The 19,997-nt window shown below is 37.0% G+C and overlaps 1 protein-coding gene across 1 annotated transcript; it reads left to right on the top strand.

The window, feature by feature from the left end:
* The first annotated feature begins 1,297 nt into the window (after positions 1 to 1,297).
* On the top strand, positions 1,298 to 5,216 carry LOC131079851 (carotenoid cleavage dioxygenase 8 homolog B, chloroplastic-like). The gene is made up of 8 exons (XM_059221919.1): positions 1,298 to 1,498; positions 2,734 to 2,807; positions 2,931 to 3,155; positions 3,262 to 3,373; positions 3,504 to 3,635; positions 3,928 to 4,065; positions 4,871 to 4,973; positions 5,071 to 5,216. Exons 1-8 carry the CDS (start codon positions 1,298 to 1,300, stop codon positions 5,214 to 5,216), a joined length of 1,131 nt encoding a protein of 376 aa, XP_059077902.1.
* Positions 5,217 to 19,997: the final 14,781 nt, after the last annotated feature.

Raw genomic sequence — 19,997 nt, 5'->3', positions numbered from 1 at the left:
TCTTCTTTAAAAATAGAGCTTAGGCTTAGGCTCCCTCCATGGAACCCCTGCCTAAGCAATCATAATCCTATCTCTTAACAACTAGCAAACTTATCTAGTGGAATACTCTAGGCAGAATATTCTACACTAACATTTCAGACTGTCTAATTGTAAAAAGTTTACGAACTGAGTATGAATATCCTCATACATTACACAATCAAGAATGAAATGTCACTCGGTTTCAACCACCCTTTTTCTGTAGAAAATGTGAATTCGGTCTTCCAAATCTTCTTTCAGACCGTCCATCTGCCTATCTCACATGTGAGATGATGAGGCCCAGTCCTAATCTGAGTAACTAAAATCCTTATTTTTCCCTTAATTGTGGCCTTTAAATAAGCTTTCTTGCCATGTTCCCATAGGGGGTTGAACTCTTTGATATAGTGTGTTTTTTTCCATCCAAACTGTTTTGTTCACATGGCAGTCCTGAATTTTTCTAACAAATAGTTTTTTTATCTCTTCATTGATATTAGGACTTTTGTATAAATTAATGTACCATGCATTCATGTACTTCTTGTTTGCTTCATCCAAATTTTCTTCTTACGATCTAATTCCTCTTCAACAACTATTTAAGACCAAAAATATTGATCCATATTTTCATTTTTTCTAAATAACTTAACAAATATATTATTGCTGATACCTGCTTCAGCCAAAAGATTCTCATATTGAAATAGGTTTTAAAATATTGAAAAAAATAAACTAAAAACAAGATCTTCCTGGATCCCAAATCCGTATCTGCCAGTAAGGGATTTTGAAAGAAACCCATTTGCTCTAATGGGAGATGATTTCTAAGATTCCATGTTTAGTTTACTTTAATGAAAGTAACAAATCCAGTTGAATTTATAAACCAAAAGTAGAAAATCTGTGATTGTGGCAAGACCAAGAGAAATCACAGTGCATGTGGACGACATAACCTAAAGTAGAAAATCTGTGATTGTGGCAAGACGAAGAGAAATCACAGTGCATGTGAACGACAAAATTAAGCCTGCAGTAGAATATATTTATCTATATTCCCTCCACTTCTTAAAAATGTACGATCTTGTCGCCTTGTTATTGAAACACACTTATATAGTCGAACGATTATTTGCATATTCCATAACTTCTAGTCTGCTTCTGATCTCCTGTATTAGAAAACTCTCTTAAGACGGCTTTACTACAGTCTGACATTTTGGCTTTTCAGAGCTCCAAATATCAGTCAAATGACCAAATGATCCTTAGAAAGGGATCAAGGCAATAATCATGTTCCAGATCTTTGCATCAAATGCCATCTTTGTATAATGGATTGAGAACTAAATGTAAAGTCCAAGCATCTGTGGTAACCAGTACTGAGAGCATAAGAGATGAAAAAGATATAGTTAAGGGAGGCTCCACCCAAAAGTCTAAACATGTCGCATGGCAAAGTGTGGCAAGAGAGAGCTGGGAGGGTGAACTTGCAGTGGATGGATACATTCCAAAATGGCTGGTAATATAGTCATTACCTCTATTTTGTTTTGCTTTTCTTTTTTTTTAACATTCTTCTGAGATACATCATAAAGGATTTATGTGTTTAACTGTGATCTGTTGTAAGTAGGTTAACGGGCTGCAGGGTTGATTGAAAGAAAGACTGAAGCTTGCTTTTTTGTTTAAATGTTTGTCATGAGCTTCTCTTTTATCTTAAGTTCAGCTCTTTATTTTAAGTTCGGTTCTGTAGTTTTTTTTCAACAGTGTCAATTGAGAATCTAACTTATTTTATTTGTATTTTTTTCTTGATTCAATTGTGTGAGATTCTTTTGCATCAATGTTTTGGATCACACTCCATGATCCATCATCAGGATATAGAATGAGAACTGAAGAAAAAAATTGATGCAAAGAATCTCACAATTGAATCCTGAAAAAAACACAAATAATTTCAACATGAACTGAAAATTTTATGTGTCTGATCTAACTTTTTTTCCAATTATATGTTATAAATAGATTAATTTTATGTTATAGATCTATTATGAATGCTTAAGCCCCTGACCCTTCCTTCTTCATCTCAGTTGGGCATTTCTTGCCCATTATTGCAGAGTTATGGTCTTAAATCATTGGTTAGTCCTAAATCAGAGGTGTGAAAGGAAGAGGTCAATTTTGAGGAAAAACACTTGAAAACCAAGGAGCTCACTTACCCAAGCAACCTATGGTAGGGCTAACACTGTGTTTTTCTTAGGGAACAGAAGCGGTTAGATGCAGTCATATAAATTGTCAGACATACATGTATAAAGAAGTACATAAAGAGATGTGCCTCTTATATATCTGACTATTTATATGACTGCGCAGCCTATTCCATCCAGGAACATAATATGCCTAGATCAGATTTTTTTTAGTGTATTATTAGAATAGATTGCATTTTACTTACTCATTTCTTTTTGGAATTTCAGTATACTCATATTTTTTTTGGTATCGTAGTTGTTATTTCTGTTAAACAGCGTTTCTTTTCTTTTTCTTTTATCTTTTTTCTCATTTTGTCTTGGGCTTTCAACAGCTATTGTTATTCATGGATGTTTGACCTTGTCTATGCTTCTGTTTCTCTTACTTCTATTCCTAATTTCCTTATTCGCTTTATTCCATTTTTATTTATTGAGTTAAAAAATAAAAGATATGAGATTGCATTCAAAAGATAGTAAATTGTGCACAATTGTTGAGTTAATCTCCTAACGATTGTTTCCTTTATATTCACAGAATGGTACCTACCTGAGAAATGGACCAGGAAAGTTTCACGTAGGTGACTACAATTTCAGGCACCTTTTCGACGGGTACATATTCATCCTCTTTAATTTCCTATATTTCAAGTGCTTGCAATGGAGATTTTAGCTAGTTTTCTGATATATCGCAAGGAAATATCTATATTCTGATGGGTGTAAGGTTATTCGTTTCAGATATTCTACTCTGGTTCGTCTTCACTTTGAGAATGGGAGATTAATTGCAGGACATGCACAGTTAGAATCTGAGGCTTACAAGGCTGCTAAAAATAACAACAAAATCTGTTATCGTGAATTCTCTGAAGTTCCAAAGGCAGAAAACTTCTTTGAATATGTTGGGGACCTTGCAGGACTCTTCTCTGGTGCTTCATTAACAGACAATGCCAACACAGGAGTCATAAGGTCAATTCCCTCTTCTTGATTTGATTCAACTTTGCTTGTAAAGAAAAAATGAACACCCATTGATCCAGTTGCATCCAGTATTCATCCAATCATGTGGGTTTCACAGATTAGGTGATGGGAGAGTTGTTTGCTTGACTGAAACAATGAAAGGATCTATTCAAATCAATCCTACAACTTTGGAAACCATGGGCAAGTTTGAATACACAGACAAACTGGGAGTAATTTCACCACCCCACTTATCAAATTAATTTGATCTACAACCACCATGATCATTTTTCTCATACACAACTTTGATTCAAAGAAACATATGAATTAAGTATGACAATTGTTTTTGTGTTTTAATATCAGGGGTTGATCCGTTCAGCACATCCTATGGTGTTCGATACAGAATTCATTACATTACTCCCAGATCTCATCAAGCCTGGTTATGATGTGGTCCGGATGCTACCTGGAACGAAGGAGAGAACTTTGATTGGAAGAGTATGGAAACTTTCCCATTCTAATTAATTTGTAAATATTACAAATTTCAAACCCAAATTTTATTATATCATTTTATTTCTATAACAAATATTGTTCTTGTGAAAATCACTTCCATGCAATGAATCCTAAGTAGACTATTCGTTCTCATGAATGAAAGATCCATTTAAACTACTATTAATAAAAGGTGGGTTCATATGAACCAGGGTTTATATGAATTACCGCTAATAAGAAATGACCTTGTGTGACAATATTTATGAACGTACAAATTTGATTCAAAAACTACATTATTGAGGCTGCATTGCCAGCGGAGGAGCACGGCAAAGGGATGGATATGTGCAGTGTAAATCCAAAATACATAGGGAAGCCATATCGCTATGCATATGCCTGTGGAGCAGAACGCCCTTTCAATTTTCCCAATACCCTTACCAAGGTTACATATTCTTCATCCCAAATATTTTACCTCGTGTTAGAGGATATGTCTTTTATATTGCATTGAAAGTCGAACAGAATCTAAAAGGACTTTATTTAATCATGGGTCACATTCTCTTTAGTTAGACCTTTAGTTGGATTGATTAATAGATCTAAGGAAAATAATCGAGGATAGCAAGCAAATAGGCAAGGGCCTAAATCATAAATGTTGTCAAGTTTTCTAGGTAATCTCAAAATAAAAGAGTGAAAAAGAGTGAATTTCTTTGAATATCATAACACAAAACATAAATTAATTTGTGGGTTAGGTTAGTTCATAATAGTTAGTGAAAATGTCAATAAGCTGCAAATTTAAAAATTTTAATTATGATTTTTAAATTTGAGTCAAATCCATGATTACAAAAGTGACCTAGGTCAAGTCTCTACCTATAAATCTAATCAAGAATGACAAACAAGAGATCAAGAGTTAAAGATTGGTAGTATTATAACTAGAATCGTATGATGCTTTAAACACACACACACACACACACATTATTTTCACCATTATTCACTTAAGACATTTTTTTTCATAAAATCAATGATGAATAATGATTAATACCTTAGACAATTAGTAACTTGTGATTCTAACACTCAATAACATCCTCATTCGATTAAATTTAGAATTAAAACTTTATCTTAGTGTGAGAACTCCAAATAGGATGTTTTCAATCATACAAACTCACTCTAAATACCTATCTTTCAAGTCACCTCATTAATGCTATGTATATTTTATGCATGTGGAATTAACATTTATCTTCTGATTTTTATAGATTGATTTGAAGGAGAAAATAGCCAAGAATTGGTATGATGAAGGGGGAGTTCCATCTGAACCCTTCTTTGTAGGTCAACCAGGAGCTGAAAAAGAAGATGATGGTAAGAAAATCACCACCCTTGTCTCAATGAATGCAATTATTTCTTATATAGTAATTATTAATTAATAATTTTGAGTGATATACATGTTGCATTGTAGGAGTGGTGATATCATTAATAAGTGATGGAAATGGTGATGGATATGCCCTAGTTTTGGATGGATCAACATTTACTGAAATTGGTCGAGCTAAGGTACCGTATGGATTACCCTATGGATTACATGGTTGTTGGGTCCCTACTCCTTAGTGGAATAATAAGTACATAACAAGCATTTCAACATGTAAAATGATAGAAAATACTAAATGAAGCTTAATACTTAGTCAAGTTTCTATTTCTTATAGAAACTTTTTACTATATTAAATAAAGCAAAGTTGTATTGTAAATTACATATTTATTTTAATATTTATTATAAATCGATTTTTATCTTAATATAAATTTTGGTATTTATATTATTCAATTAAAAAATATATTTAGTTTTGATCTTAATTTTGATATATATTTAGAATTTTAGATATTTATTAGTAGAAATAATTATTCATATTTGTGTATATGAAATTTTGAGCATGTGAAAATAAGTTAAAATGATATTAACCTCTTCTATCCAAAATACAAGCAAGACTAATGATAAAACAAGAGTTAACAAAACATGATGAGCACATTAAATATTTCAATAAATCAACCCTTGTCACACCATGGTATGATAATTGAGCTCAAATATATTGATGTATGAGTGCTCTTACCAATAGCATAAGGTTCCATTTGAAGATTTTAATCAAATGGCTTAGAATTGATAGTTCTGATACTTAAAGATAAGTACAGATGCTAAGCTGATAAGATGAGAGGGGGGGGGTGAATCATAAAAACTTAATCTTTCATAAAAATATCAGATTCAACCTCGGTAACATATACTTCAGTAATATAACCAAAACTACTAAACATGCAAACTCAAAAGCATATTAAATCATATCACTCATAACACCAGATTTAACGTGGAAACCCAAATAGGGAAAAACCATTGTGGGATTTCAGACCCACTAAGAAATATACTCTTCTAGAGTATGCTCAGTTAAAAGAAAATCCTGTTAAAGATTACAAACACATTGCTAGATGTGACCCGATTAAGGGATTTCCCTCAGATTTGTTAGGATATTCACCTTGTTAGAAGTGACCTTGTTAAAGGATTTCAAACACTCAATCAGAATGTCACCTTGCTAGAGGGTTTTACAAATAAGACTATTAAGTCCACTCAATTAAGAGATTTTCTGTCACTTTCACAAAATAATAGTAATAAAAATCTATCTACAACCTCACATCTAAAATGCTAAAGTAGATTCTTATTTGCTCAATACAATATAGACACATAACTAATCTAGTCCATCTGCTGGGCTTCTATACTCTGTTATTCAAACATGTCTTCAAGCTTCTGTGCTTGGTAATCACTATGTAGCATCCCTGTGCATACATTTACCCGCTTGCATTGTTTATCAACAGCTCCCTATTTATAAACAATTAGCTAACCGCTTAATCTCTTTGATCACATTTCCCATGATCAATCATAGCCATCAGATCTTCAATCTTGTCCAGGTTCAATGTATCCTTTGATCTAAAAAACATTTTATCTGGCCTAGGAACTTGCATACATTTCTTGGAACTTGTGCTAGCGTAATAGTGTTCAATTTGCACTATAGATCTTCATGCTGATTTTCCTTTGCCATAGATTCATTAACAAACTTCATGCACGGCATACCAATCATTTAATCAGTTCCAGCTCATCAGCTTCCTTCCTTAAATAACGCATGTAACCATTTAATGTATTTTGTTATAGCTCAGTTACAACTCAATAACAACTCGGTGAATACTAAACTTTACTCGGTAGACATTCCGCCTTCATTAACCGATAGCGATAACCTTAGGGATTACTGACTAGGTTCCTAGCTCGATAACATAGTATAGTATTAACCTTACAATTTAAAACTATAGGATTTTGCCAAGATCAAAGGCACAATGAAAAGCATAAAAGAGACAATAGAATGACAAGAACAAACTGTATTCTCATCAATATGCAAAATAATCAACTGGATTAACCAATACAATGAATAGAGGCTTGCTTATATAGGCAAGGCCATATGGATGTATGAGCACACAAATATGACATGTGGCTCAATGAGAAACAAGGGTAGGTAAGAAATACTAAGGGTAGGTAGGAGAAATAATATAATATTCCACAAGAGGTGGATGACCCACCAAATGTGGAGTGTAACAGCAAAATAAGACCACAAAAGGTGGAATTTCTCCTACAAGCTCTATCCCTAAGTGCACACTTCCCTAAGTGTCTCAAATCCAAACTATGAAGAGATGCATTATCCTAAGTTAACTTAAGTAAGTGTAATAATATCCATAATGAATATTTATTTACACCAACACCCCCGCTTAAGTGCAACTTAGGGGAATGAAGACTCAAGTCAACAATGCAAGATGGGTCCCAGCGACTAGGCCATGATAAGTACCCATGTACAATATGCAAATGCAAGCAAAAATATGCAATGCAATCTCTCACAAACGGAGAAAGGGAGAAAACCCAGTGGGAAAAAACTCCCCCCAAAAAGAGAGATGAATGTACAAAAGATTCTCGAAGAAGAAGGACAAAACCTCAAAGAGGCAAAAGTCCCCCACATAAGAGAGGAAGGAGAAGTTAGCTGAGCCCCCCTAATGACACATCCCGCACCCCCAAGAGAGCTCGCAATTGCTGGAACTTACTCTTGGTGAAAGGTTTGGTGAATATGTCAGCAACCTACTCTGCTGTAGGACAATACTGCAAATCAATGGCCTGCTCCTGGATGAGCTCTCGGATATAGTGCATATGAATCTCGATGTGTTTGGTCTGCTGGTGCTGGACCGGGTTCTTCGAGATGGCAATAGCACTCTGATTGTCGCAATGTAGGACTGTCAGCCGTGGAGTAGTGAATCCAAACTATGTGAGGATCTGTTGGAGCCAAATGGTCTTAGTCACTGCATTAACAGTGCCTCGATACTCAGCCTCAGTCGAAGAGAGAGCAATAGCATGTTGCTTCTTGCTCTGCCAACAAATGGGGCCTGAACCAAGGTGAAAAATGTAACCAGAAGTAGACTTATGATCAACTAGATCGCCAGCCCAATCGGAGTCTGTGTAACCGACCAAGCGAAGTCCTGTGCCTACTGCATAGTGAATCCCATAGTGATGTGTACCCTGGATGTAATGAAGGATGTGTTTGGCAGCTTTCCAATGAAGCTCATGTGGATCCTGCATGAAGCGGGAAACCATGCCAACTGCAAATGAAATATCAGGGTGTGTATGAGTCAAGTAGGTGAGACTACCCACAAGCTAACGATACAAAGTGGCATCAACGAGTGGAGAAGAACACTAAGCCTCAAGCTTGACTCCTGAAAGAAAGGGAGTTAGGGTAGGCTTACAATCAGCCATATGAAAGCATGCAAGTAAATCAAGAGCATACTTGGGCTGCGATAGTGTAATCCCAGAAGGTGACTGTGAAATCTCTATCCTAAGAAAGTAGTGCAAAAGACCCAAGTCAGTCATAGAAAATTTGTCATGCAAAGCAAATTTGACCCTGCTAATGATGGATGAAGTACTCCCTGTAATGATCAAGTCATCAACATAGAGCACAAGTATCAAGTGAGAGTCATCCTATCACAAAATGTAGACATTCAGATTAGAATGACACCTGGTGAACCCTGTGGAGAGAAGAAAGGAATCCATCTTGGCATACCAAGCCCTGGGGGCCTACTTAAGGCCATAAAGAGATTTCCTTAGTCTGCAAACCAAGGAAGTATCCTGGATGAAACCCTGTGGCTGCTCCAAATAAATCTCCTCATCAAGATCACCATGAAGAAAAGCACTCTTCACATCCATCTGATGTACAGCCCAACCATGAGGTGCAACAATAGCAAGTGCCAAACGAAGGGAGTTCATCTTGGCTACAGGTGCAAAGGTCTCAGTATAGTCAACACCTGCAACCTACGAGAAACCTTTTGCAACAAGCCAAGCCTTATACTTATCCACACTACCATCTATTGCAAACTTAGTCCAATAGATCCACTTACTTCGAACCATCTTTCTCCCCTTAGGAGATGGACTAGATCCCATGTGTTGTTCCTCATCAAGGAACTATACTCTTCCTCCATAGCTTGGTCCCACTTAGGAACCCTTGATGCTTCCTTAAATGTCTGTGGATCGGAAGCGGTAGCAATGAATGCATGTGGAAGATCCTGATGTTGTGATCGAGTTCTCCATGTATCTGAAGGATCCCCAACAAGAGAACCTACGGACTCAAGTGTTTGTCAAGCCCAACGAGGTCTAGGTGGAGGTGGAGAATGAGGCTCCTCAACTGCAAGTGGACCCTGCGGAGGTGCTACCTTGCAAGTCGGAGTTGTAGGAGTCTCATCATCTAAGTCACTAACATCACTATACACAATGGAGGAAGGTGGAGGAGGTAAAGAGGCTAAGCTAGGAGAGCTTTCCTCAAAGTGAACACTCCTCTCAATGAATACCTCATGTGTCTCTGGATCCATCAATCTGTATGCCTTAACACCCTCAGTATATCCAAGAAATATGCAAGGCTGACTCTGTGGTTCCAATGCCTTGTGTTTCTGCGGAGGTATGCGAGCCCATGTTGGACACCCAAAGACTCTGAAATGTCTCACAATTGGTTTCCTACCAGCCCAAGCTTTAAAAGGAGTAATACCTTGCAAAGCTTTGTGAGGAACCCAATTCTAGATGTGTGTGGCACAACTAATAGCCTCTGCCCAAAAGGCGGGATCAAGAGAATGTGCATGTATCATACAACTAGCCATTTCTTTGAGAGTTCTATTCTTGCATTTTGCAACCCTGTTCTGCTATGGAGTGTATGTGACAGAATGCTGAAGATCAATCCCCTCAAATGTACAAAAATCCTCATCCCCTCAAATGTACAAAAATCCTCAAGTCTCTTGTTCACATATTCCCTGCCATTATCTGTGCGAAGAATCTTGACCACTTTCCTCGATTGCTTCTCCACACGAGTCTTGAAGTCCTGAAATCTATCAAATTCTTCACTCTTATGAATGAGAAAGTAGACCCAAGTGAAGCAGGAGTAGTCATCAATGAAGGTGAGAACATAGCAGGCCTTACTAAATAAAGGTGCTAGAAATGGACCTGCTACATCACTGTGAACAAGTTGAAGAACTTCCAAAGCTCTCCAAGTTTTCCCTTTATCAAACTTCTCTTCGGGATGCTTGCCCATGGAACAACCTAAACATACACCCTCTAAAAAACTGATTCAAGGTAGACCTGTGACCATGTCTTTAGTGCTTAGCTGCTGAAGATAGCGGTAGTTGAGGTGACCAAACCGCTCATGCCATAGCTTACTTTCTGAATTTGAATGAGTAAGCAAAGCCTTAGAAGGTGAACTTGGCACAAAGTGGGAAAATAAATAAAGCCTTGAGTTGTCATTGACTTGTCCCATTGCTACCAAGGCATCATCATCAAGTTCCTTTACGATAATTGAATCTGGTGTAAACTCAACCTTTTTCCCATTCCCATAGTGAGTGATTTGGTAGATGGAGAGAAGGTTGGTAGACAAGTTAGGAACATAGAGAACATTCTCAAATGTTCCATCATCCATGTCAACTGAACCTTTCCCTTCAACCTCTACTTGTGTATCATCACCTATGTAAATGTGAGGTACCTTAGATGGTTCCAATGAAGAAAACTACTCCTTTGTAGAACCCATGTGATATGAGGCACCCGAGTCAAGTATCCATTGCTGTGAAGAACCTATTTTAGCCACAAATGCTTGCCCTTTTCCCTTAGACTATGAGGAAGAGGAAGGAGATGAATCCTTCTTTGTGTAGGCGGATGGCAAGTTGATGTTGTTTTTCTTGAGAAGATTGGTTAACTCATCAACTTGTTTTGCATGGCATTGATGCTCATCATGACCATACTTTTTGCAATATGCACAAGCTGGTTTATCCTTCTTAGGTGGTGTCCCCTTCTTGGAAGAGGATGAAAAATTTCCTTGTGATGGAGAGGAGGATTGTCCTTTTTCCTGGTGTGGTTTAGACTTAGATTGCTTCTTCTTTTTGTTGGAATCTTTGCCTTGACTACCTTGATTTCCTTGATTTGCTACCAAAGCCTTGGACTTTGAAGACTTGAGAAACCCCATGTTCAACAACTTAGTTTGTTCCAATATCAAAATTTCTATGAAAGCATCAAATGAAGGCATAACATAAGAACTCCCCACTGTCAAACGATGAGTTTGGAAGCTAGACACAAATGCTGCATATTCTGGTGCAAGCTTATCCAACAAATTGAATATCAATTGAGCATCCTTTTTATCAATTCCACAATCCTTAAGCTTTGCTCTTAGCTCATTTGCTTTGGTGACATAATCTTGGATTGTATCAAAACTCTTGGGATCCAAGTTAGTGAGCTCATTGTCAATCTGATAGCCTCTGATTTCATCAAATTGTCCATATAATTTCTAAAACATATCCCAAGCCTCTTTGATTGTTTTACACTTCTCAATGTGAAAAATGATGTCATCTGATACATACTTGCGTAAAGTTCCAAGAGCCATGTAATTCTTTGTGAGCCATTCTAATTGAGCATTTGGATCAGCCTTAGGATCAGGTGGTGCTGTTATTATTCCATCTATGTAGTGTGTGAGACCCTTTTCCATTAGTTTACTCCATACTTTAATTTTCCATGATGCATAATTATGTGGAGTTAAAGGTGGAAATTTGTTAGGACTCGTTGCAACAAGAATGGAAAGAGCACAAAGAGAGGCACAATCACACAAGACACCCCCCCAAATTCACTCAATCAAAGAACCCCCCCCAATGTGATGATTTTGGCACTTTATAAGTAGTGCGTATATAATGGCAAAGTGGACTTCTGATTTACAATTTTACAACTGCCTCAATAAGGCCAAAAGAGACTCAAACTGATAGTGCAATAGATCTAACTAAGATCCAAGCAATTTACAAGTACCTAATAGGCCAAATAAGACCAATATCTGAAAGTACAATTTCCACTCAAAATTTTTGAAATCTGATCATAGATTCTAAAAGTAGACAAAAAAATAAGCACTCAAAAAAAATGGCACCTGAAAAGGAGGTCGTATGAGCTCAAATGAGGCCTTTGAAGTTACAAAATTAAGGATTGGATAGGTACAGCTGAGAGAATCCAAAAATTTTGAAAAACCTATGCACCAAAATCAAAAAATAACCACACCACTATGAAGATCATGAAATTTTATCCCATTTCAAAAAAAATTGCACCAAAAAAGGAGCAAAAATGAGTAAGATATGGCCTTTCAAAGTTGGACTGCAAAATTGAAAAGCTCAATGGAGAGGGGTCAAATTTTTTTCAAAAAGTGCTAATGTGGCATTGATGTTAGCAATTCACTGTGTTAAATTTGACAACCGTATGACCATCACAAAAACTTCACCTCCCTACTGACTGGGCGTCCGTACTGTACGAACTGCTGATTGTGCAGGATGTACGGATGACATGGCACTATACGGACGGACTGCATGGCACAGTGACTATGCAAACCGTACGGTTGACATGGCATGATGATGTGGCATACAAAGGGCTGTTTGAGAGCCACGTAGTGGGGTCAGTATGCTGACTAGACGCGCTGAAGGTTTTTTTGGCTGGTTTGGTGCCGTCGATAGTCGGAGGTGTCTGGGCGATCGCTGGAGGTCTCTAGTCGACGGCGGCGCTGAGTAGATGGGTGCGACGGGCTGGTGCATTTGGAGCAGCCGTTGGCGACGGCGATGGCGGCATGAGGAACTCGACAGGTACGGGCAGTGAGCACGGCGGCGGCAGCGGGACCTGCAGGTACAGGCGGTGCCTGTAGCTCAGGTACACACCTACAACCTGCAGCACTTGTACAGTGGTGGAGGGGGCTCTACAGACCCCCCAAAAAAACTTTTTGCCCTTTTTTTTTTTGAAATTTTATTTTTATTTTTTTTATTTTTCAATTTTTTGAAATTTGTTTTTTGAAAAATAAAATTTTTTTTTAAAAAAATTTCGAAATCCGTACGATAATAGCCAAAATGGGGAAAAAAATTTCTCACCAAAACAGATTGACTTTATAGTCAAAATTTATGGAAATGGCCTCTCGAATTCCCAAATCACTATAAGACGCCCTCAAAAAATGAAGATCCCCAAATCCAAAAATAGAAGCCTTCCACGATGTCTCCAAAAACTGATCAATGAAGCCCCAATAGCTCTGATACCATGTAGGATTTTGCCAAGATCAAGGGCACAATGAAAAGCATAAAAGAGACAATAGAATGACAAGAACAAACTGTATTCTCATCAATATGCAAAATAATCAACTGGATTAACCAATTCAAATGAATAGAGGCTTGCTTATATAGGCAAGGCCATATGGATGTATGAGCACACAAATATGACATGTGGCTCAATGAGAAACAAGGGTAGGTAGGAGAAATAATATAATATTCCACAAGAGGTGGATGACCCACCGAATGTGGAGTGTAATAGCAAAATAAGAGCACAAAAGGTGGAATTTCTCCTACAAGCTCCATCCCTAAGTGCACACTTCCCTAAGTGTCTCAAATCCAAACTATGAAGAGATGCATTATCCTAAGTTAACTTAAGTAAGTGTAATAATATCCATAATGAATATTTATTTACACCAACAAAAACATATGTATGATGTTAAAACAATCTAAACATCATGATCTCATCATTGTCTAACTCGGTAATAGTTGCCCATTGAATACCTTATTCATCCCCTTATTCATTATAATCTTTCTGTGTCTTTTACCAACATCTTTATACTCATCAAATCATACTTCTCAAGATATGGCAACATCATACTGAATTAGAAAATCAATTTCTTGACATCAATGACAAAATAATAATATTAAGACAGTAAATCATCCTTAATCGGTTATATCCATAATCATCAACAACCTTCTCAATATCCTTATTGAAATTCCAACAATCTCGCATTGTCTGTTATAATGCCAACAATCTCCCCCTTTGGCATTGATGGCAAAACCAATTGATTTGACCTAATTGATTCGGATTGCTGTGAGTTGTTTGTGAGATTCTGAAATGCTCTCTTCCTATCATCAGAATTCTCCCCCATACATTAGACTTCTCCTCTTTTCTCAGTCTTTCTTCCCCTTTTTCTTCAATCTTCTTTAGTCTTCTCCCCTTTTGACAACAATGCCAAAAAAAAGTAAAGAACTAAAACATAATTTCTTCCTGTACGAAGTGAATTCCTGCTATAATGTGTAAACTTAGTCTCGGTCAGAGCATTTTGTCTTCAATTCCTATTTCCTGTATTGTATCCTGCATTGTTTCTTGCACACCTTTAGAAAACATCCTAAAGTGTGTAAATCAGCATCAACTCCCAAAAGATATTCTGTATAGTCATCGAATTGATGCTTTCATTGAACTCAGTCAATGAGTAGAAGATAGGGGTAGGACCCCTGACTTACTTCTGAGATACTCAAAAGTGTCCCTTGGTAGTGGCTTGGTGAAGATATTTGCTATTTGTTCCTTTGTGCTAACATACTCCAACACCACTTTCTTCTCTTGAGCTTCTTCTCTAAGATAATGATATTTGATAAAGATGTGCTTTGTCTTAGAGTGCATAACAGGATTTTTTGAAATGTTAATGGCACTAGTATTATCACATAATATAGTTACTGGCTCGATAACTTTCTCATTTATACCTTCCAACAGTTGTTTGATCCATGCTATGTTGGTACAATTCAATGCTGCAGCAACGTATTCAGCTTCTGTTGTTGACTGTGAAACACATCCTTGTTTCTTGCTAAGCCAACTCACTAGTCTTTCTCCTAAAAAGAAAGCTCCTCCACTTGTGCTTTTCCTGTCGTCAATGTCGTCTGCCCAATCAGCATCAGTATAAACTTTTAAATCAAAATCATTTCCTTTCTGATATACTAACTCATAATCCTCGGTGCCTTTCAAGTATCTAAAAAATCTTTTGATTGCTATCATATGTGTTTCCTTAGGATCTGCAGAGAATCTTGCAACTATACCTACTGCATGTGCTATGTCTGGCCTATTGTGAACAACATATTGTAGCTTTCCAATCATGGATCGGTAAAGTGTCTCATCAACAAATGCAGATTCATCATTCTTTGATAGTTTACAGTTGGTAGTCATAGGAGTACTTACTAGTTTTGAATCCTCCATTCCAAATTTCTTCAAGATTTCCTTTATGTGATTGGATTGAGTAATGAAAATCTCATCTTTCAGTTGTAGTATCTGTAAACCTATAAAAATACTTTATCTCACCGATTAATGACATCTCAAATTCTTTTCTCATTTCATTTCCAAAGTTCTTGCATAAAGAGTCGTTTCCACAAAATATAATATCATCAACAAATATGGCTAAAATCAGTATTCCATTTTCATCATTCTTCATGTACATATTGTTGTTCTCACTTGTCCTTATAAAACCAATCTTAATCAAATAAGAGTGCAATCTTTCATACCATGCTCTAGGTGCTTGCTTCAGACCATATAATGCTTTGTTCAATTTACATACCTAATCTTTACTCTTGTCTTCAACAAATCCTTCAGGTTGTTCAATAAAAACTTCTTCTTCTAATATTCCATTTAGAAATGCAGATTTGACATCCATTTGATATACCTTGAAATTTTTGAAAGTAGCATATGCCAACAATGTTCTTACTCCTTCAAGTCTAGCCATAGGTGCAAAAGTTTCACCATAATCAATTCCTTCTTCTTGAGCATAACCTTTGCATACTAGTCTTGATTTATTTTGAATGACCTCACCTTTTTCATTTAGCTTGTTTCTGAAAATCAACTTTGTACTGATTACATTTTTGTCCTTTGATCTTGGGATTAGTGTCCATGTATCATTCTTCTTGATTTGATCAATCTCTTCTGTCATAGAATTTATCCAATCTTCACTGTTAAATGCCTCTTTCACTATTCTCGATTCAAATTCAGATATCAGACATGTGTTCTGTCTTAGTTTGTTCCTTGTCATCACTGGATCATCCTTATCTCCTATAATCTGACTTGGTGCATGATGTCTTCTGACATACTTGGCTAATACAGGCTCGGTAGGCTCTGTATGATCTTCTTCATCACTCGGTAACTAGATATTCTCTTTATTTTCTTCAACAGTTTTCTCGGTAGGACTTGTCGGTTGAACATAGACAAATTCATCATAATCTTCTGGTTCTTTAGAATTTCCTTCATCATTTCTTTCTGCAAATTCATCAATTTTCACTTTTGCACTTTCTACTATTTTGTTAGATGATTTGATCAGACATTTAAATGCTTTGCTTCTAGAAGAATAACCTAGAAATGTTCCTTCTTCACTTTTCTGATCAAACTTGCCATTTCTATCATCTTTGTGTACATAGCATCTACTTCCAAAGATTTTAAAATAACTTACATTAGGTTTCCTGTCATACCAGATTTCATATGGTGTCTTCAAAGTACCTTTCTTCAGTTGTACTCGGTTCAGGGTGTAAACTGTTGTGCTTATTGCTTCTCTCCAAAATATTTGTGGCACTTTCTTTTCAATCATCAGGGTTCTGGTACAATCCACAATAGATCTGTTTCTTCTCTCAACTATTCCATTTTGCTATGGAGTTCTTGGTGTAGAGACTTGTCTTTTAATACCATGATCATTGCAGAATAAGTGAACTCATCAGATGTGAACTCTCCTCCTCTATCTGATCTAAGACAGTTTAGTTGTCTTCTTGTTTCATTTTCAACTCTTTCCTTATACCATTTAAACATTTGAAAAGCTTATGATTTTTCTTTTAAAAACATTACTAATATCATCCTTGAATAGTCATCCACAAATAATATGAAATATTTATCACCATAATAACTCTAAACTTTCATAGGACCACAAAGATCAATGTGCACAAGATTTTAAATTCCCTTAGAAGTGTAAGACTTACTTGTAAAGCTTAATCTTGTCATCTTACCCATCTGGCATCCTCGACACATAGCATTCTCAGGTTTTTCAAGACTCGGTAGACCTCTTACTCGGTGCTTCTTGCTTATTTTGATCAGATTATCAAAATTTACATAACAAAACCATTTATGCCATAACCAGGTATCATCTATCTTTGCATATAGACACTTGTTCCGAGTTGAGTCAAGGTGAAATGTATTACCTTTTGTTTGTGTCTTGGTAGTAGCTAACTTTCCATGCTTGTCATTGTTGGTGTAAATAATTATTCATCATGGATATTATTACACTTACTTAAGTTTACTTAGGATAATGCATTTCATAATAATTTGGGTATGAGACACTTGGGTGTTTGTGCCACATTGGGATAGTATGTGTAGGAGAAATTCCACCTTTTATGGTGTTGATCTTGTTGTTACACTCCACTCTTGTTGTTACACTTCACATTCAGTGGGTGATCCACTTCATGTGGACTATTATATTATTTCTCCTACCTACCTACACCTATTTCCTACCTACCCTTGTTTCTTATTGAGCCACATGTCATGTTTGTGTGCTCACATATCCCTAGCTTTGCCTATATAAGCAAGCTCATCTACATTGTATGTAATTGATTATTGATTATTTTCTATTGATGAGAATACAGTTTATTCTTGTCCTATATTGTGTCTCTATTTTGTACATTTCATTGAGCTCTTGATCTTGGCAAAAACTCACATGGTATCAGAGCCATTGAGGCTTCATTGATTCATCTTGAAGAGGCATTATTGCGACGTCAAGAGGCAGATCTGAGGAGCAGCATCTTTGACCAGATCCGACCCCGCCATTGCATCCAGAAGGCCGTTTCCATGAATTTTGGTTATAAAGTCGGCCTATTTTGGTGAAAAAAAAAATTTCGCCAATTTTGCTATATTCGTATAGATTTTCAAATTTTTTAATATAATTTTCAAAAAAAAAAAAAAAAAATTTCATTTTCTGAAAATTTTCGAAAAATCAAAAAATCAAAAATAAAAATTGAAAAAAAGAATTAAAAAAAAAACAAAAAAAATCAATTTTTGGGGGGTTCGCAGACCCCCCCCCCCCGTGCAGAGTGTACCTGTAGGTTTGCAGCATTGCAGGCACCGCCCGTACCCACCGCCTCGTTCTGCACACTGCCTCGCAGAAAGTCCTGCCGGTCGCTCTGCATCCACCACCGGCCCGCTTGGCTGCATCTCCCGCCATCCGCCACTGCCCGCAGGTCCCCGCCGGTTGCTACTCCCGCGCTGCCGACACCAGACTCTCCACCGCTAGTGCTTCCCTCCGCCGGCCAGTCACCTGTCCCGCCGACAACCTCTGCTCTTTGGCCATAGACCCCGCCACGCGGATAGCCGACCAATCACCCAGACCGGCAAATCTCGTGTCCGCCACATGGCAAGTAGCCACTGGCCCGCAGGTACAAACATCACACAGTTCAATTTCTGTACATTACCACGTCAGCATTCGTACTGTATAGTCACCTACCACGTCATCTATCCGTACAGTACGGACGCCCAGTCAGTAGATAGGAGAAATTTTTGTGATGGTCATACGGCCGTCAAATTTAACATAGTGACTTGCTGACATCAGCACCACATCAACATTTTTCAAAAATTTGGCAGGCCCCTCTCATTGAGCTTTTTTATTTTGCAGTTCAACTTCAAATGGCCATAACTTGCTCATTTTTGCTCCTTTTTCTGTGCAATTTTTTTTGAAATGGGCTAGAATTTCATGCTCTCCGTAGTGGTGAAGAAATTTTTTGATTTTGATGCACAGATTTTTTAGAAAATGCAGTTTTTGGTGACTGTACCTGAGTAATCCCAGTTTTTGCAAATTCAGAGGCTTCGTTTGGGGTCATACGACCTCTTTTTCAGGTGCCATTTTTTTTGAAAGTGTGTATTTTTTCATCTACTTTCACATGATGCTATCAAATTGATGCCATTGTAAGTAGAAATTGTACTTTCAGATTTTGGCCATTTTTGGCTCTCTTGGTAATTGTATATTTGCTTGAATCTCAGTTAGATTCATTGCACTATTGATTAAAGTCTCTTGTATCTCATTTGGAAAGTTGTAAAATTTGCATCATAATTCCACTTTGCCTTCTTTTGCAAGTGGCTCATTGTAATCGCACTAAGTATAAAGTGCCAAAATCATCACTTTTGGGGGGTACTTTGATTGAGTGAATTTGGGGGGGTGTCTCTTGTGTTTTTTTGCTCTTGTGTTCCTTCCTTTTTGCTGCTATGGGTTCTTCTAAGTTTCCTCTCTTAACTCCACATAATTATGCTACTTGGAAAATTGATGCATGGAGTAAACTTATGGAAAAAGGACTCACTCATTACATTGATGGAACTATTGTTGCTCCCACTGATCCTAAGGTTGATCCAGTTGGTCACTTGGATTGGCTCACTAAAAATATCATGGCAATTGGTACCTTAAGAAAGTATGTATCAAAGGATCTCATTTTTCATATTGAGAAGTGTACTCTAATCAAGGATGCTTGGCAAAAGTTTCAAGACTTGTATGGTCAAGTTGATGAGATTAGGGGATATCAAATTGATAGTGATCTCACCATGTTAGATCCCAAGAACTTTCATACTATACAAGATTATGTCACTAAGGCAAATGAGTTGAGGGCACAACTCAAAGATTGTGGCATTGATAAGAAGGATACTCAATTGATATTCAACTTGATAGGCAAGCTTCCACAAGAATATGCAACATTTGTTTCTAGTTTCCAAACCCATAGGATGACAATGGGTTCAAGCTACAAAATGCCTACATTTGATGCTTTCAATGAAATGTTGATGATGGAACAAACTAAGTTGATAAGCATGGGCATTCTTAAGGCTTCTAAGTCTCAAGCATTAGTGGCAAATCAAGGGAACAAAGGAAATCAAGGAAAGGACAACTCAAACAAGAAGAAATGACAATCAAAGCCTAAGGACAAAGCACCATCTTCTCCACAACAAGGAGATTCATCCTCTTCCAAGAGAGATAATTC

This window comes from Cryptomeria japonica, chromosome 6 (assembly GCF_030272615.1).
Source record: "Cryptomeria japonica chromosome 6, Sugi_1.0, whole genome shotgun sequence".
Lineage (NCBI taxonomy): Eukaryota > Viridiplantae > Streptophyta > Pinopsida > Cupressales > Cupressaceae > Cryptomeria > Cryptomeria japonica.
The sequence above is the reverse complement of the archived record's forward strand: the minus strand, read 5'-3'. Positions and strand labels throughout refer to the sequence as shown.